This window comes from Xiphophorus maculatus, chromosome 6, assembly GCF_002775205.1.
Source record: "Xiphophorus maculatus strain JP 163 A chromosome 6, X_maculatus-5.0-male, whole genome shotgun sequence".
Classification (NCBI taxonomy): Eukaryota; Metazoa; Chordata; class Actinopteri; order Cyprinodontiformes; family Poeciliidae; genus Xiphophorus; species Xiphophorus maculatus.
In genome coordinates, this window is record NC_036448.1 from 8,957,174 (window position 1) to 8,972,548 (window position 15,375).

A 15,375-nucleotide genomic window follows, 5' to 3' on the forward strand; every position below is an offset into this window, starting at 1 on the left:
ATGCGAAATCAAATGTCTTTTGTTATCTATTTATAACAACTGAAGGTAACATAGTTGTTTGATTGTGCTCTAAAATGCCACTATGTGCCTGGAAAATACACAATGCTGTCCATGTAAAGTACATTTGTTCTGCAAGAGTAGATCGATGTTAGCTTTCAGTTCGGGTACTTCGCTGCGAATCCGACCGCAGACACTTAGAGATGAAGGTCTGCCGGGCAGCCGATCATCCGGCTGTGAGTCAGCGAGCGTGACGTCATGAAAATCGAGGTCAGGAAGTGTGTGTGTGTGTTTGTAGCTGTGGATGATGTAGCCCATGTTCTTCACATCGCCGCGTTTGAAGTTCACAATCTGCAGCGATTGAAACCACGTGTGATGTGTGAAGACCTGCGTTTTACTGTTCAAAGCTCATGCGCATCACGGAGAGTGTGTGTGTGTGTGTGTGTGTGTGTGTGCGGTTTGGTCGCCAGGTGGTCGACATTACCTTCTCCGTCTCCTCTTTCTCGTATCTGTCTGCTGTAGTTGATGGTTGCAGTGTGGAGCAACAGATCTGCCCCCCTGTGGAGGGGGCGGTTGGAGGGGTTTAGCACAGATCAAAGAGCAGGAACGTCACATAAATATGTGACTTTGCAGAAATGGAACTGGGGGATTTGGTTAATTTGGTGGTCTTTAGTGCACAGACTCCCAGCCCTCATTTACCAAATCTCTAAATGAAAAGGCTGCATTCACCATCATGCGAAGTGAACCTTTCAAACAGACTACATCACTTTAAAGACGGCAAGCTGCGTTAACTCAGCAGATGTTTGGAGTCTTGGAAGCCATTTGAAATTCAACAGGGCGATATGTTTTCAATTAGCACTTGTGCCTCGCTGCATAATTCCCAGCTTCTTTTGTAAAACCATATAAACACCAACATTTCTTCTATAATGTTCGAATATGGGGGATAATGAAATTAAAGGATGATGTGTGTCTTCTTTCCGGAGCTTTTTATTCTGGTTGCAGTTTAGCAAAAAAAAAAAACAAAGAAAGATTAGCCGCTGCAGCAGCTGCAGATGATTTGACTAGTCCCTCCGCCTGCAGCTGTTCTATATGAAACGCTTTTGCAGTTTTCAGATTGGCAGAACAAACTAAAAATGTTATTATATTACTCTCTCCTTCAAGAGTAAAGCATTTTTAACAAATTTTCTGGACGGCCTGACCGGCTGCAATGCGATTTCAATTTGTTCCACTGAATGCTAAAGCAGCCAAATTGATGCATTATCCTCTGTGAAACAAGCGGGTCTTTATGCTGTTTGGCAACTTTTCTCATTGCAGCGCCTTGTAAAAGTTTTAACACAATGGGGAAATATTTTCCATATATTATCACGCTGCAGCCACATACTTTGTTGTATTTGGATGAGATTTTTTTTTTTATGCTGTATTTAGCCCATAACTTTGAAGGGAAAGGAAATTGATCAATTGGTTTTCTTTTTCTGGTTAGTGAGCCTGAACACAGCCAGAAGAATTAGAAACATTCTACATCCGATCTGATGGAGATTGAAGCTGTTTTTTTAAAGAAGATGATTCACAATTCAGTTTTTTTATTATAGTTCTATGAATGCATTTGCAAGGCACTTCTTTATATTTGTGGAAAACATGATGTTTTATTGGATCGTCCTCTCTTATAGGAGGATCTTCACAGTGGCACAAATACCCACAACTAATTCTTAGCCTGCATGATTAATTTCCTTTCAACAAATTTTCTTCAGAATCATATCCAGTGTTTTTTTTTTTTGTTTTTTTTTTTGTTAAACTCTTAGCAGAGTAGTCTTTAAATCCACTGGGTTTTATTCTGTGGCATTGACTATGTCAAAGTGAAACATGTTTTCATGCTGGCAGCAGAGGCCGAACTTTAAGACTGCAGTAAGGGGAACTTTGTATGATCCTGAAGATGATAAAATAATCCTGGTCAATCTTCTGCAAAAAGAAAAAATCTACGGAACAAAACTGTCATCCTGCGATGAAAACTGTTTCACATTACTGCAGACCGCAACTGTTTTTTTTAGCAACAGTTCATAACAAGACTGCATTCACTGGAGAAAAAAAAAAATCTGCTGCCAACTTTTGAATTGATGTCAAGTTTTTTTTTTTTTTTCTTTTCTCTCTTTCGTTACAGAACAACGAGCTAGGGCCTCCTGGACCCAAAGGGGCCAAAGGTCACCGAGGGTCTGAGGGCAATCCGGTAAGATTGCGCTGAACACTGTTCTGTGTGCGTGAGTGTTCGGGAACTTTTTTCTTGATTCATGCGTGGAAAAAATGGCAGTTTGTGTTTAGCATTAATACACGATATTAAAATGTAAAACAATATTTTTGATTCATGTGATTGACTGGAAACAGTCTGTCATGTTTTGCCGAAGTCTAATGAAAAATATTGTAAAATACAAAATTCAGTTTTTACATTCACAATACAAATACAAATTTTGATTCCTAACTTCAAAACTTTTGACTTTATGCATTTAATACTTAATAAAGCAGATGTTTCATCCCTCACAATAAGACCAAATAAATTCATCTTTTTCATTTGCCAGCTTAAAAATTCAGAGTCCAAACATGAATTAGTTCACTTCTTCATCTAAGTAAAGATCTTCTTAAAATGTTGACACTCATTAGAAAATATCACTATTCATCAGGGCCTGTTGAAAATTTGTAAATTTTGTTTACAAAATCACCAGAGATCCAAAACGATCAAATGGTGATGGGGAAAAGTAACCAGCACCATCATATTATTTTCATTAACAATGAATCGAGTTTATTTGTGTAGCTCATTTCAGCAACAAGGCAGATCATTATGAAAACATAAAATCATCATAAACACATCATACAGTCACCAATTGTCAAAACCAGGGACGTTTTGCAGCATTTTGTTAATCATCAAAATCATCAATATACCTCAAATAAGTCGGTCGATGTTCCAAAACCCAGTCCAAGCTGGTGGGATTTTAGGTTTTGATTCATAGGCCCTCAGTGTTTCAGCTGTTTTCCAGTTTTCTGGAAGTTTGTTCCAGATTTGAGGTACATAATGGCTCCGTCCTGTTGACTGCACTTACATATACAAAATGTTTCATTTGGCTGAATTTTAAATAGCCTTTTCTGCCTTAAATGTTCTTGTTCTCAACAGTTACGAACTTTTGATCTGAACTGCAACGTGAGCCGCCGTTTTTAACCGTAGTCTTTTTCAAGACAATACAAGCTGGGTGTTGTCCCTTAATAACATGGCTTCCTTTGAGCAAATTGTTACTTGGTAAAACCTCCTCTCGCAAAAATTAACAACACCGTCTCTGTTATTTTTGACTGTTCTTACATGGATGACGGTCAGACATGAATGCCACAAAGTTTCTTTCCTCATTTGCACCACCTGCATGCCAAGATTGTGGAGCTCAGTCCTGCGGGGTAAATATATCTGCATCACAGGTATCTTTAACTTAAGAACAGAATTTTTTATTTCTTTTCCCCTGCTCTTTCACAAACCTCTATCATCAAACGTAAAGAAAATCCTGCTGACTTAAAACCAATTTGTGCCAAAATAATAAAAACAAAAACCTTCATCTTCCGACTGCTTCCTGTCGTCTTCTTTGTGGTTTTCGCCAGCAGTAACGCCCAGCTGTTGATTGAGTGACTCGTGTGACGCAAAAAAAGTGTTTCCATTGCAGTTCAGCAAAGTCCGTCTATTTAGTTACGGCTGAAAAACCTCCACATCTTAACACAAAACTTTTTATCACAAAACAAGAGTTTTTTTTTCAAAATTGTTGCTTCCATTGAGAGAATTTATTTTTATAATTTCAATTTTATAACTAATGGAAACGCAGCAAGTAAGGAGAGAATATTTATGCAAGAGGCATTCAGACTAACATCAAAAACATAGTTTTGAAGGAGAGCAGGGCATATTTTGAAAATAACAAAAACATCTATTATGACATAAATTTGAGAAAGAGCAAAACGTTACATTTGAGTGAAATAAATGAATCCTCTTGAAGTGAAAATGTTTGCTCTCAAGTAAAGTCATAATTCATGTAGATAGGCAGTGTGCTGGATGTGGCTAGCATGACCAGCAAGGCCTGGAGTTTTAGCGGGGAAGGAATCAGCCTTAAAAATATTTACTTAGGCTTCAAAGTTTAGGCTTAAAGCCGAGCATGTATTGTGACAGAAACAGACGCACACAGCGGTAACAGTACCAACATGTGGCACACACACAGCAGACAACAAGATCCCGTCCCAGAAGACAAATTAGGGACGGGACTCCAATTTTCTGCATGGCGTATATAAAGCTGTTCCCTTTCTGAGCAGAACCCTGCTTTATGTTGCCAAAATGTGCTAAACTCACTTTAAATTAGTCATAAATATAAAATATTCACGCATAAAACTGTTAGCAATAGTGTTAATGGACCAACAGTCAAACAATTAAACTCTAGTTTTGTGGATGTATTAAACAAAATCACAATTTATACTCTGTTTCTAGCTGAACAATGAATAATTGCATAGAAACGGCTCCTAGAGTGGATCCTTGAGGGTGACTTCAAAATACTGAATATTTCTGTTTAATTGGCCTGATCTACTAGCAGACATTTTCGTCAGAGACAGTTTTATGAACTGAAAATGACTTTCTCAATCACGATAGTAAACACAGTGAATTCCCGAGGAGCTGCTTGTCTTAAATCACACACAGGGTTAGAGTTGTGCAGCATTCAAGGCGTGTCCATGAGTTATGGCTCAGTGTAGCCCCATGAATTTGGCAATGTCCAAATATGAGGCTTGAAAATAGTACATTACAAACCAAAGGGGACGTCGGTGGATATAAACCCAAATTTAAGTGCCGTGGATTCCCGTGACCTCGATAAATGACCTGCGTTGCATTCCTGCCCGTAGCCATGAACTCGGCAGCACCTGAAACGATGAGCTAACGTTAGCTAAAATAAGAATAATAACATCACATGGGATAGTACTGAAGGTTTATAAAATAAAAAGCACTTTCCCTGCTAGAGTTTTACTGTTCAGTGTAGCCCGACTAATCGACTTTTCTTTTACAGAAGAGAGAAGTTAGTAGTAAGTGGCATTTTAAACCCAATGTTTAAACTTACTGAAACTTAATGAGTTGAGTACAATATTTGGAAATGTATGTACAAAGCATATAATTTTTTTTTTTGTTCCAAACATTATGCAAAACAGATTAGTAAAAACAGAAATAAAATAGAACTTAAAAGCATTTCAATTAAAGGTGTCTTCACAGTTAGATAAAGCAATCTGAACATCTTTCTGCATTTAAAATACATTTTAAAATCCTTACGATGAAGCCGTCTGTCGTTGAATAAGCTGGTGTCTTTGAAAAAGCTCTTGAATTCAAGTTTTCTCAGTTGAATAGCTAATAGGTGGCAGATATTACAAGTTTATGCACCTTTCTGCTCCCTTGCATTTATGATTTCTTGTAGTTAAATGAAGTATTCATAAACTAATGAAATAAACTACAAAAAAAAATCTGTTAAGTAGGAGGAGAAAAGTTATCCAAACACCCTTGCTTGCAATAAATGCCATTTCGTGTTTGCAATAATTCTCTGTAAATATTTAAAATTCCTCTGGAGGAATATTTGCCCAGTCTTCTTAGAAGAGGGTTGTCTTTTGTAATTTTGCCAAATTCAGATGTAGACCTGTTTGCTGCTGCACCAGCAAACTGTGACGTTTCCCTTCAGGATTTTCTGGTACAGAACTGATTTTATGAATCCGTCCATTACATCATGTCGTGATTTAGCGAACCAGAATGAATCTGTAAGAGGGAAAATAGCAATTCACATCCTGATGATGTAAAACGCCAAACAACCCATAAGTGAACTCTACGCTTTCGCAATCCTCTCCCTCATTTTCCTGCCTCCTTTTTTCCTTCCTCCTCTCCGTTTAGTATCTATTCTACATGCTGCATCGGGCAGAAGTCTGCATCATGTCCTCTACAAACAGCTCTTTCGCTCTCTCCCTCGTTCTCACCCTCTCACGCGTCGTGTGTTTGTTCCTGCGCGATGCGCTGGCGTCAGAAACGAATGCCCTCAAACTGAGTTTTAATAGCTGCTAAAGCAAAAACACATGGCTTTCCCCTGCAGCTGAGTGGAAAAGAAGAAACGCTGCCTGCCGTCGTAAACTTTTGGGAGATTCAAAGGTTGTTGCAGGACGACGGCGAATGCGTGGGCGTGGATGTGGCTTCGGAGATGGTGGGAATCTGGTTCGCAGTCACATGGTGCGGCGGTTTTCCGAAGAAACCCCGAAAATAAAAAAGATTTCTTGCAAAACTTGCTCCGTCATCCTAAGTCAATCCAGACACTTTTTTTTTTCATTTGTTAAATAAACCCAGACATCTGTCGGGGGGTGTCTCTATCATTTTTCATTGCTCTTATTTTCTGTCTGTTTTTTATTTCCCAGGGTCCTCCTGGGCCGCCTGGACCACCAGGAACTGATGTGAGTATCAAAAAGAAAAAGCTCTGTTAACTTATTGTGAACTCTTGACCTCATTCTGGCCAGATGTGAGAGGACCTTTTGAATTAATTCCTCCTCCAGCCGGTGCTACTTTCGAATCAGAAGCTGATACGATACGTTCAGTCCAAGCTCCACATTCAATTTCCTGAGCTGTAAAACCCGTCCAGGTCTCAGTCCTCCCAGCACAGCATCGTCATTGTCATGTCCTGTTTTTCTTTCGGAGGGGTTTGAAACTCTCTGGGATCTCTGCCTGTGTTTTGAATTTGAATGCAATGTGACGTGATACGGCCGTAGCGTAACCCGCTCTCCGTCTCTCCCCACAGGAATGTGAAATTCTGGATATCATCATGAAGCTTTGCTGTAAGTTAGAGGCTCGGCCTTCACGTTCGCTCGTCTCGGGTTGCGTCCTGCTTTCTTCTTCTACGGTGAATAACGTTGACCTTGTTTCTCCTTTCTTCCCGCTTCCAATCGCTTCCCAGCTTGTTGCGGTGAGTTTGGAAGTTGTACCTTACGTCTTGTTCTCGGCGGGCACGTCGCAGCTTATTCTTTATGATTTTATGTGTGTGTGTTTTTCAGAGTGCAAGTGTGCCTCTGTGGACCTGGTGTTTGTCGTGGACAGTTCGGAGAGTATCGGTTCAACGAACTTTGCTCTTGCCAAAGATTTCATCATCGCAGTTATTGGCAGACTGATTAAAGACCATCAAGTGAAGGTAACACCTTTGACCACGCATTTGCAAATCCTCCGACATAAAGAAAAACAGCTTCTAAACCCCCCAAAAAATCAACTAGGCAGTGAAGCGGTGGCAGGTGTTAAATACTTTCAAAATAAAAGAACATCCCCTTTGATTCCATCCAAAAATTGTCCCATTTCTGTTGGCTTTGCTTTTCGCGTTAAGTAACATTTATGTTTTTAATGGGGTAAATATCCTTTATTAATACTTTTCTAAATGATGTACAGAATTTAGTAAAGTCTGTTTACATGTGGAATTGGATGATTTGGACCAGGACCTCAGAGATATCAGAATTAACTTGGACTTGCACTTCAAATACTTGACTTGTACTTGTCCTAAAGAGATTCAAGACTTCCCCCTCAGAGACTTTAAGACTTTTAAAGACATTTAAAGACTTTAAACTTGCCTTGGATTTGGCACTTAAATACTTCAGATTTTACTTAGATTCACTCCTTGACATGAGACTTGACATGGACTTACCCCAAGAGACTTTGAACGTTATTTGGATTTCCTCGTAAAAGACTCGAACCTGCCTATTAAACACTTGCGAGTTGATTTTCACTTTGAGACGGATTTGCCTTTTGAGAGAGTTGAGATTTCACTTTTACTCTGCCCTGAAAGACTCGAGGCTCGACTCGGACTTGGTAAAAATCACACATTTGTGGATTTGACTCACATGACGGCATTGTTTTCATATTTTCCGTTTCATGCCAAGCCTCAGTGGGACACCCTGCATCTGACCTTTGTGGAATAAGTTGCTTACATAAGCCTTTTCAATGACTGTTTTTCTGGGGTTTTAAGAAAAAAACAAAAACCTCTGAGGTCAGATGCTTAAAATAGAAAGTAAGAATGAAACATTGTGCTGTTGTGTTTCTTTTCTTTTGAGAACACACTCTTATGTCTCTCCAGTGACTCTCCGCTTCCACTTTGGATGCAATTAGTCAGGAAGGGTGTGACGCTGAAATGTTGACAGAGCAAAATGAATGCTTGCAGACACGACACACACACACACACACAGAGTAGATCAAAACACTCATTCACACTTCAGTGTTTTCCTTTCCAGTTCGCGCTGAACGAGTCCACCGTCAGTGTTGTCCAGTACAGCGGGTCAGATTTTCAAGAGATCATAAAGCTAACGACCAGCCTCCACGAGTTCAAACAGTGAGTTCACAAACACACAACCAGATGCTTCCCGCCTTTTCTTATCACTCAATTTGTGGCTTTCTGTTTGACTCCGCGGTTTTTTGACTATTTTAATTTCCTGGCGTCTTTCCTAATGTGAAAATGAGCAATTTTAGCATGTCACACTATGTTTGTTTTCTTTCTGAGAACGGGATGAGTTAAGGTCTATCCTCAGTTAGCTATGTTCTGCCTTGCTAAACATGCCTAGAAATTTGCGGAACTGGTCCTAGAGTATGGCTAGCTGTGCTGTGTGCGAACCTACATTCAAATCTTAGCATGTATATAATATACATCTGCAATGATCGAGCTACAATTTTTAACCTTCGAGGATTCACTGACGTTTTTTTCCATAACTTTGGATGCATATATGTAACTAGAATAAAAGCATTTTTGCTTCATATTTTGCTTTGGAATTAAATTTGACATAGTTTTGCTTTCTGAAAGTTTTTGACAGGCATTTTGAATGAAACGGAGCAAGTTGTGCCAGTTTGGTGTATTATTTTGTGCTACCAGCTGTGTTTCCATTGACCATAAAACTGCACAGATTGGAGTTACGATCTGGATGAGGTTGTTTTTCAGCCGTATTGAAATTACAGGATTTTGCTAAACTGCAATGGAAACACGTTTTTCTCATCACACGAGTCACATAATCTACAACGCCTTGTCTTATGAATCTTGTGTGCGGCTAAAATCAGGTCTCTTTCATGTCCTTGCCACAGTATCAGCTTGTCGTAAGCAGAAACCTGTAAAAGAGCAGTTTCGTGAGGACCGAACGTTACTTGAAACGGCTTCAAATAGCTTGACGTGTTTCGTCACGTCAAGCTGCCGTTGCTTTTGTGAAACGCCACTGGTCTTGCTGATGAAGCTTCCTGGCGGAAATGCGTGCGTTTCTGATTTTCAGGGAGGTGAGAGACATGCCCTGGAAGGCTGAGGCCACTTCCACAGGCAAGGCCCTGGAAGTTACTATGAACACCATGGTCAGAGAGATGAAGAAAGAGAACAAAGTGGTTCTCGTCCTCACTGATGGACGCTCTGATATCATCAGAGACACGAGTCGCCTCGATGTGCTCTGCGGGCACGGTATCATGGTGAGTGAAGTTAGGTGACATCTGCAAGGTGAATTTTGTACTTTCCTATGTTCTTATGTGCTTAACCGTATGTTTTCTTGCCTCAATGCTAGGTGGGCAGTTTAGGAATTAAGGACTACTCAGGCCGCGAGCCCAACCAGGAACAGCTTCAGTCTGTGAAGTGTGCCAACGACCCCCAACCAGACTTTCCCACTGTCCTGGATAATTTTGGTGTTCTGCTGGAGGACAGCTTCCTGCAGAATATCACGGCCAATATCTGTCAAAGTACAACACGGCTAAACATTTGCAGCCATTTATTTCATACGCTATATATATTCCGAAATGAGTTTTATTAAACGACTGTTGCTTTTTTGTGTGTTTGGTTTTTGCAGCTAAGAGATGCCCGGACTACAAATGTCCGAGTAAGTTTTTCTCATTTTTGTTATTTCCTTTGCAATACTTCCACAGTAGGGTTCAAAAGGCAAATTTATTTTTCTCCTCAAACTTAAAAGTATTAATGGAGATTTTATGATGCAACACCACAAATTATTGTTGTATTGTGAAGTGGAAGAAAAGGGGGCCTTTTAAACGCTTTAACAAGTTTTGTTCTAATAAAGTGTGGTGCGCTTTTTGTGTTCTGTGCTCTTATGCAAAAAAATAAAACTCATTGAAATCTTGGTTCTACTTCTGCCCCAAGCAAATATGTGGATGAAATCAAAATTCAATTTTCTAGCATTCAAAATACTGTGTGGTGGAGAAATTACTCTTATAATTACCCTTAACCTCTCATTCCGTAGCAGTTTCATGCTGTGGAAATACTTTTTCCTCAGCAGAGACAGGGATGCTGTCCGTTCAGTCAGTTATCTTTCTTTTCCGTAACGGCGCCACTGAAAACATCCATTATCAAATGTTTTCCTGATCGTTTCCTCTCTTGTTTGTTCTGTTTTTCACTGCAGTCAACTTCTCTCAGAGCACCAACATTTTGATGTTGATGGACAGCTCAGCCAGTGTGGGCCAGAAGAACTTTGAGATAAGCAAGGCCTTCGTCAAGCGCCTGGCCGAACGTTTCCTCACCGCAGAGAGAGAGCGAGGCGTCGTGGTCAGAGTGGCCGTGGGCCAGTACAGCCAAAGAAGCCCCCGCTTGGAGCAGCCTCTGACCAACAACTACACCCAGCTGGCGTCTAAAATCGAAGAAGCCCAGTTCCAAAACGAAGGCACCGACGTTCTGCAGGCCATGCAGTTCGCCATTAGCTCTCTGCCTAGCCGCGGTGACGCGTCCGGATCCAGGAGGAAGCTGGTGCTGTTCTCTGACGGCCGGTCTCAAAGAGTCACCGGGGCCGTCCTGGAGAAGCGAGTCCGCGAGGTCGCGGACGCCGGTATCGAGGTCTTCGTCATCTCGGTGGGAAGCCAGGTCAACGAGGCCAACCTCCTCACTCTGGTGAGCAGAGGGCAGCAGCAAGACATCAGCTACGGTCAGCGCCACCTGTTCCGCGTTACCGACTACCCGTCCCTCCTCCGCGGGGTCTTCCACCAAACCGTCAGCCGCAGGGTTTCTTTGCCCCAGAGGGTGAACTAAAAAGGACGTACACGCTTTAGATCTTTTAGACCAATTATGAATATTCAGTCTCACTCATTTACAGTACACTGTGTTCAAGTATGTTTGAAATCAAGAGAAGGTAGTGTCGGATAAATGTAAATATGTTTTGAGAATGACTCTTTTACTTTGAGTTGACCCTCCAAGGCAGACTATCTTAGTCTCTATACACCACTATTCGATGAATCTGACAGTACACGGATGAAATCTTTCTGCCTCGAGTTAGAACTCAAAGTAGAACGGTCCAAATCCAAAGGAGTGTACTGTGATCCTGGAGAGTCGTCAATGATAGCCACATTTTTGCTTACTCTACTCTACGTCTGGACCGGTTTCTCCTCAGGTACTCTGTACTTCTCTAGCACTCTTAGCTTTGACTTGATTCAACCAATGAAACTTCAAACAGAGAGGCTTAATTGAACCCTCGCTTTGCTCTCCAGGACCGGAGCTACGGCTGGTTATGGTAAATGTTGGAGCCTCGTTCAAATGTGTTGTGCCACCATAACACAAATTTAAAGAGAGCAGCCCTGGTTAGGTCTGGTTCCTGGCTGACGTATCGCTTTGTTTTTTAGTTTTAATTACATCTATTGGAAAGGTTCATAGGGAAAAATGATGAAACAGCACTGTGTTGGAAATTCAATCACCCACAAAACAGCAGGATGTGGCAGTAGACGGGCCCCTTTTTTTAACTGGTACTAGCGAAGACAGCTAGTACCAGCTAACACACTCAACATGTGTGTGTGCAAATTCTTGGCTGGTTGTTTCATCAACAGTTTTGCTGGAGTCGATGTGTTTTCTGGCCTTTTGGGACAAACAGCAGCATAAACACACACACAGACACACACACCAGTGAGATAGAAAACATCTGTCACACTTAAAAGTTGAGAAGAAACCTGAAGGGCCTCAAGAGGCCCCTGGAGGCCCGTCTCAGCCGGTCCTCATGCTTGCTGGTTTCATATGATTTACAGTGACCAGTGCTACTGAACTGTTGTTTTTATCCACGGTGCTATTACCCGCTGTGTATCAGCCTCTACACAAGCTGTCCAAAGAAGATATTTTTTAAACTGCAAACACAAAACCTCTGTGATGTTGCAAGATCTCTTCCAATAAAGGTTGTTTTACACCCAAGTCTTTCTGCTCGATTTGTTTCTGTGCCATTATCGAAGGAAAACTGTAATTTACGCAAAGCAGCTCTCTACCATCAAATCAGAAAAGGCAAGTAAAAAGCAGACTTTTAGTGCAATGTAGCACATTAGTTTAGCTCTTTCACATGGTGGTGATTTCTGCGAAGATTAGAAAATGCTGAAAAAGCTATGATGGTGACCTTATGTGTGACCATTTTTACATAATCTAAATAAATGTCTGCATACGGAATATAAACATTGACCTGCCTGCATCGCGGAGAACAGGATTTTCATCTTTAAATAAAACTTCTGTTCAAGTAATTTTGTTTATTTACAAAATAACTTATTTACACACAAATGATAACTTATGGGGTAAAAAGCACTGAAGTAAACTTAGAGATCATAAAAAAACCCATCTGTCCATTTTCCATCAAGAAAAGGACATGTAATTCCCACGTTATGATCATGGATGGATGGATGGATGGATGGATGGATGGATGGATGGATGGAGTGTGGGGGGTTAACATTTCTTCCATCATCTGATCCCAGTGGAGTAGTAATTTTCTACTTCTACAGATGCAGGTTAGCCACTTTTATAAGTCCACTCATCTCACTTTTCATTGTTGACCACCACATTATGATGATCGGAGTTTAGATTTGGTCAAGTTGTCTGCAATCTTTTTAAAAATGATGTCCACATCTTTCTTTCTAGAAGAACGCTTAGCATTTTGAGAGCTGAATCATGCAGTAAAAAACAGCTATGATGTGGTGGGTGATCCCCCAGGGTTCTGTCTTAGGGCCTGTTCTGTTCCTTGTGGGTGTATTTCCTTTGGGATGGATAATTATGCTTGTTAAAAAACATTTCCTACTTTGCTGTAGTGTGTGTGCGCTACCCACAGAATTTTATGAGTGTTTTTTCCCCTGATCAACTTCTTTACTAGCATAAAGCAGTGTGACAACCATCTACAACTCTAACAAGTAAAAGCCCCAAATCTTTGCCCTTCATAGGAGCTTCCTCTCTGTCAAGCTCTATATTGAGTCTTCATATGGTGTTGAAAATGTTCAGAACTCTGCTTTAAGGTTTTTATCTCACCCTCATAAAACGCATTCAGTGAACCAATTTTGGCATAACTGTACTGGTTAGTTTATTACAGTACAGGGAAGCTAATAAACTAACCATCCTAAATGCTTCATGTTGCATATATGAAGCAACATATGATAACTTAGCCCTGCTATAGTTGGTCTATCTTGGATATTAAACTTGGAGCTCATCCTTATTGGGTTTCCCACTGGGATATCAATGAATGTCTCCTTTAAGTAAAATGGAAAATCACGTCCACGTTTCACCTGCTGTCTTGGCCATTTTCAGCCTCGGACTCACAACAGCGGGTATCTGCCTGTTAATCTCCCGGCCTGCAGCGGCGTCTTAAAAGACCAATTTCAGGGTTTCTGCGTTGCATCACAGGTGACCTCTCTTAACTCTTGTACAAATGCAAAGAAGAAATTCCTCCCGCGGAGATAAAAGATGTTTTACAACACAATTAGTACTCCTGCATCATTGTTTTTGCCATTCAGATTCATGTAACTGCAAATATAAATACAACATTTGATTCTCGGCAGGACACATGCTTCATATTACACATCAGACTGGAACAATTCTCAACTGCAGCTCTCGACTTTTCTCCCTTTGATCTCGATTTCTCACTCACTGCTTAATCTGCTTAATCTGGACGCCGTGCAGATGGTTCGTCTGCACTCTCTTGATTCATGTCTTCCTGCGTCCGTGTTGTCCTTAAAAGCAGCTGACGGGCCCCCCAAATCCACTTACCGCATCGGCCTCTGCGTTATGTGTTTGCGTGACCGTGCACATACTCGCGCGCGGAGCTGTGTGTCCGCCTCGAGCGCCGCATGTTTTCTGTGCGTGATTTACGCGCGTATAAATATAAGGTCCGCGTGCATGCGGCTCGGTTTCCGAACCGTGTGAGTTTGTTCTTTTTCAAATTTGCTTTGGCTCCGCCGGAGCTTTTCCTCGTAATTTCTGTTGAACGAAGCGGTTGCGGCGAAACTAAAATCTCTGAAATCTTACTCGACGTCCCAAAGTGCAACCCTTTTCCTGCAAGATTCTCTGGAAATCACATAAGCTGGCCATATGGATTTGATTTTAAATTTGCACGTTGCTGCGCACAGACTGATGTGAGTGCGTGCGTGCGTGCGTGCGTGCGTGCGTGTGTGTGTGCGTGTGTGTGTGCGTGTGTGTGTGTGTGTGTGTGTGTGTGTGTGTGTGTGTGTGTGTGTGTGTGTGTGTGTGTGTGTGTGTGTGTGTGTGTGTGTGTGTGGTGCACTGGAGATAACTTCTCCCAGCTGTCTTGTCTGAGCAGCATCCACATCTGGAGAAAGAAGCAGCAGAAAAACAGGGTCAGTGTTAACCTAACCGAATGTTTCGTTCAGCCATCTCGATGTTTTTAGGCTAAACGCAGATTCTCCGATTCAAATTTCACCCATCGCGTCCGTACAAAGCAAGTATCAGATGTACAAAGAACCGCAAGGTCGCGTTCAAAAGTTGTTGCTTTGACTGGATCTGTGTGTTAATTCTCGTTTGCTTGTGCAATTTTCTTCCCGAATCAAGTCGAGCTTTTGAACATCTTCAGTACAAGGAGAAAAAAAAAGAAAGAAAAAAAAAGAACGTTGTTCTGGCAATATGTGCAGAAACGAGATGTTTATATTTCTGGAGCTGGTTCTGCAGAAATCCCCCTCCTCGTCCAACTCCTTCCCGTCCTTCCCTGGACTGAAACACTATTTAGCTCCATGTGGAAGAAATAAAAAAAAAAAAAAAAGAGAAAAATTAAATGAAAAAAAAAATAATAAAGAGGCTGTGTGTGAGAGAGACAGAGGGAAGCAGAAGCAGAAACTGCTTTGGGAGGAAGGTCATTCCTATTCCGTGAGTCACCGCTCCCGGAGAGACCAGAACACCCCCCTCTTCTCTTTGCCCCCATCTCTCCACCTCCGCCACATCTCTCCATCCCACAGCGCTCAACTCGTCTATCCTTCTCTTTTTAAGGAAAAGCCCTTCCGCAGCAGAGATAGAGAAAGGATCTTCACGGTAATAACTCTGGTTTGCATCTGGCCTTCTTCTTCTTATCCCCTTTCCTGTCTTAGCATTTCGTTCTTTCTTTCTTTTTTTCCCATCTCCA

At 41.3% G+C, this 15,375-nt stretch overlaps 1 protein-coding gene across 1 annotated transcript in view; it reads left to right on the forward strand.

Annotated features, from left to right (window-relative positions):
* col6a1 (collagen type VI alpha 1 chain) overlaps window positions 1–12,188 on the forward strand; it is a 35,308-nt gene extending 23,120 nt beyond the window's left edge. Inside the window, exons 26-35 of the mRNA XM_023335574.1 lie at window positions 2,153–2,218; window positions 6,436–6,471; window positions 6,813–6,849; window positions 6,969–6,977; window positions 7,066–7,199; window positions 8,284–8,381; window positions 9,304–9,490; window positions 9,583–9,754; window positions 9,862–9,891; window positions 10,426–12,188. Of these exons, the coding sequence (XP_023191342.1) occupies window positions 2,153–2,218; window positions 6,436–6,471; window positions 6,813–6,849; window positions 6,969–6,977; window positions 7,066–7,199; window positions 8,284–8,381; window positions 9,304–9,490; window positions 9,583–9,754; window positions 9,862–9,891; window positions 10,426–11,045 (1,389 nt within the window). The 3' untranslated portion in view covers window positions 11,046–12,188. The remainder of the gene's footprint in view (window positions 1–2,152; window positions 2,219–6,435; window positions 6,472–6,812; window positions 6,850–6,968; window positions 6,978–7,065; window positions 7,200–8,283; window positions 8,382–9,303; window positions 9,491–9,582; window positions 9,755–9,861; window positions 9,892–10,425) is intronic.
* Window positions 12,189–15,375: the final 3,187 nt, after the last annotated feature.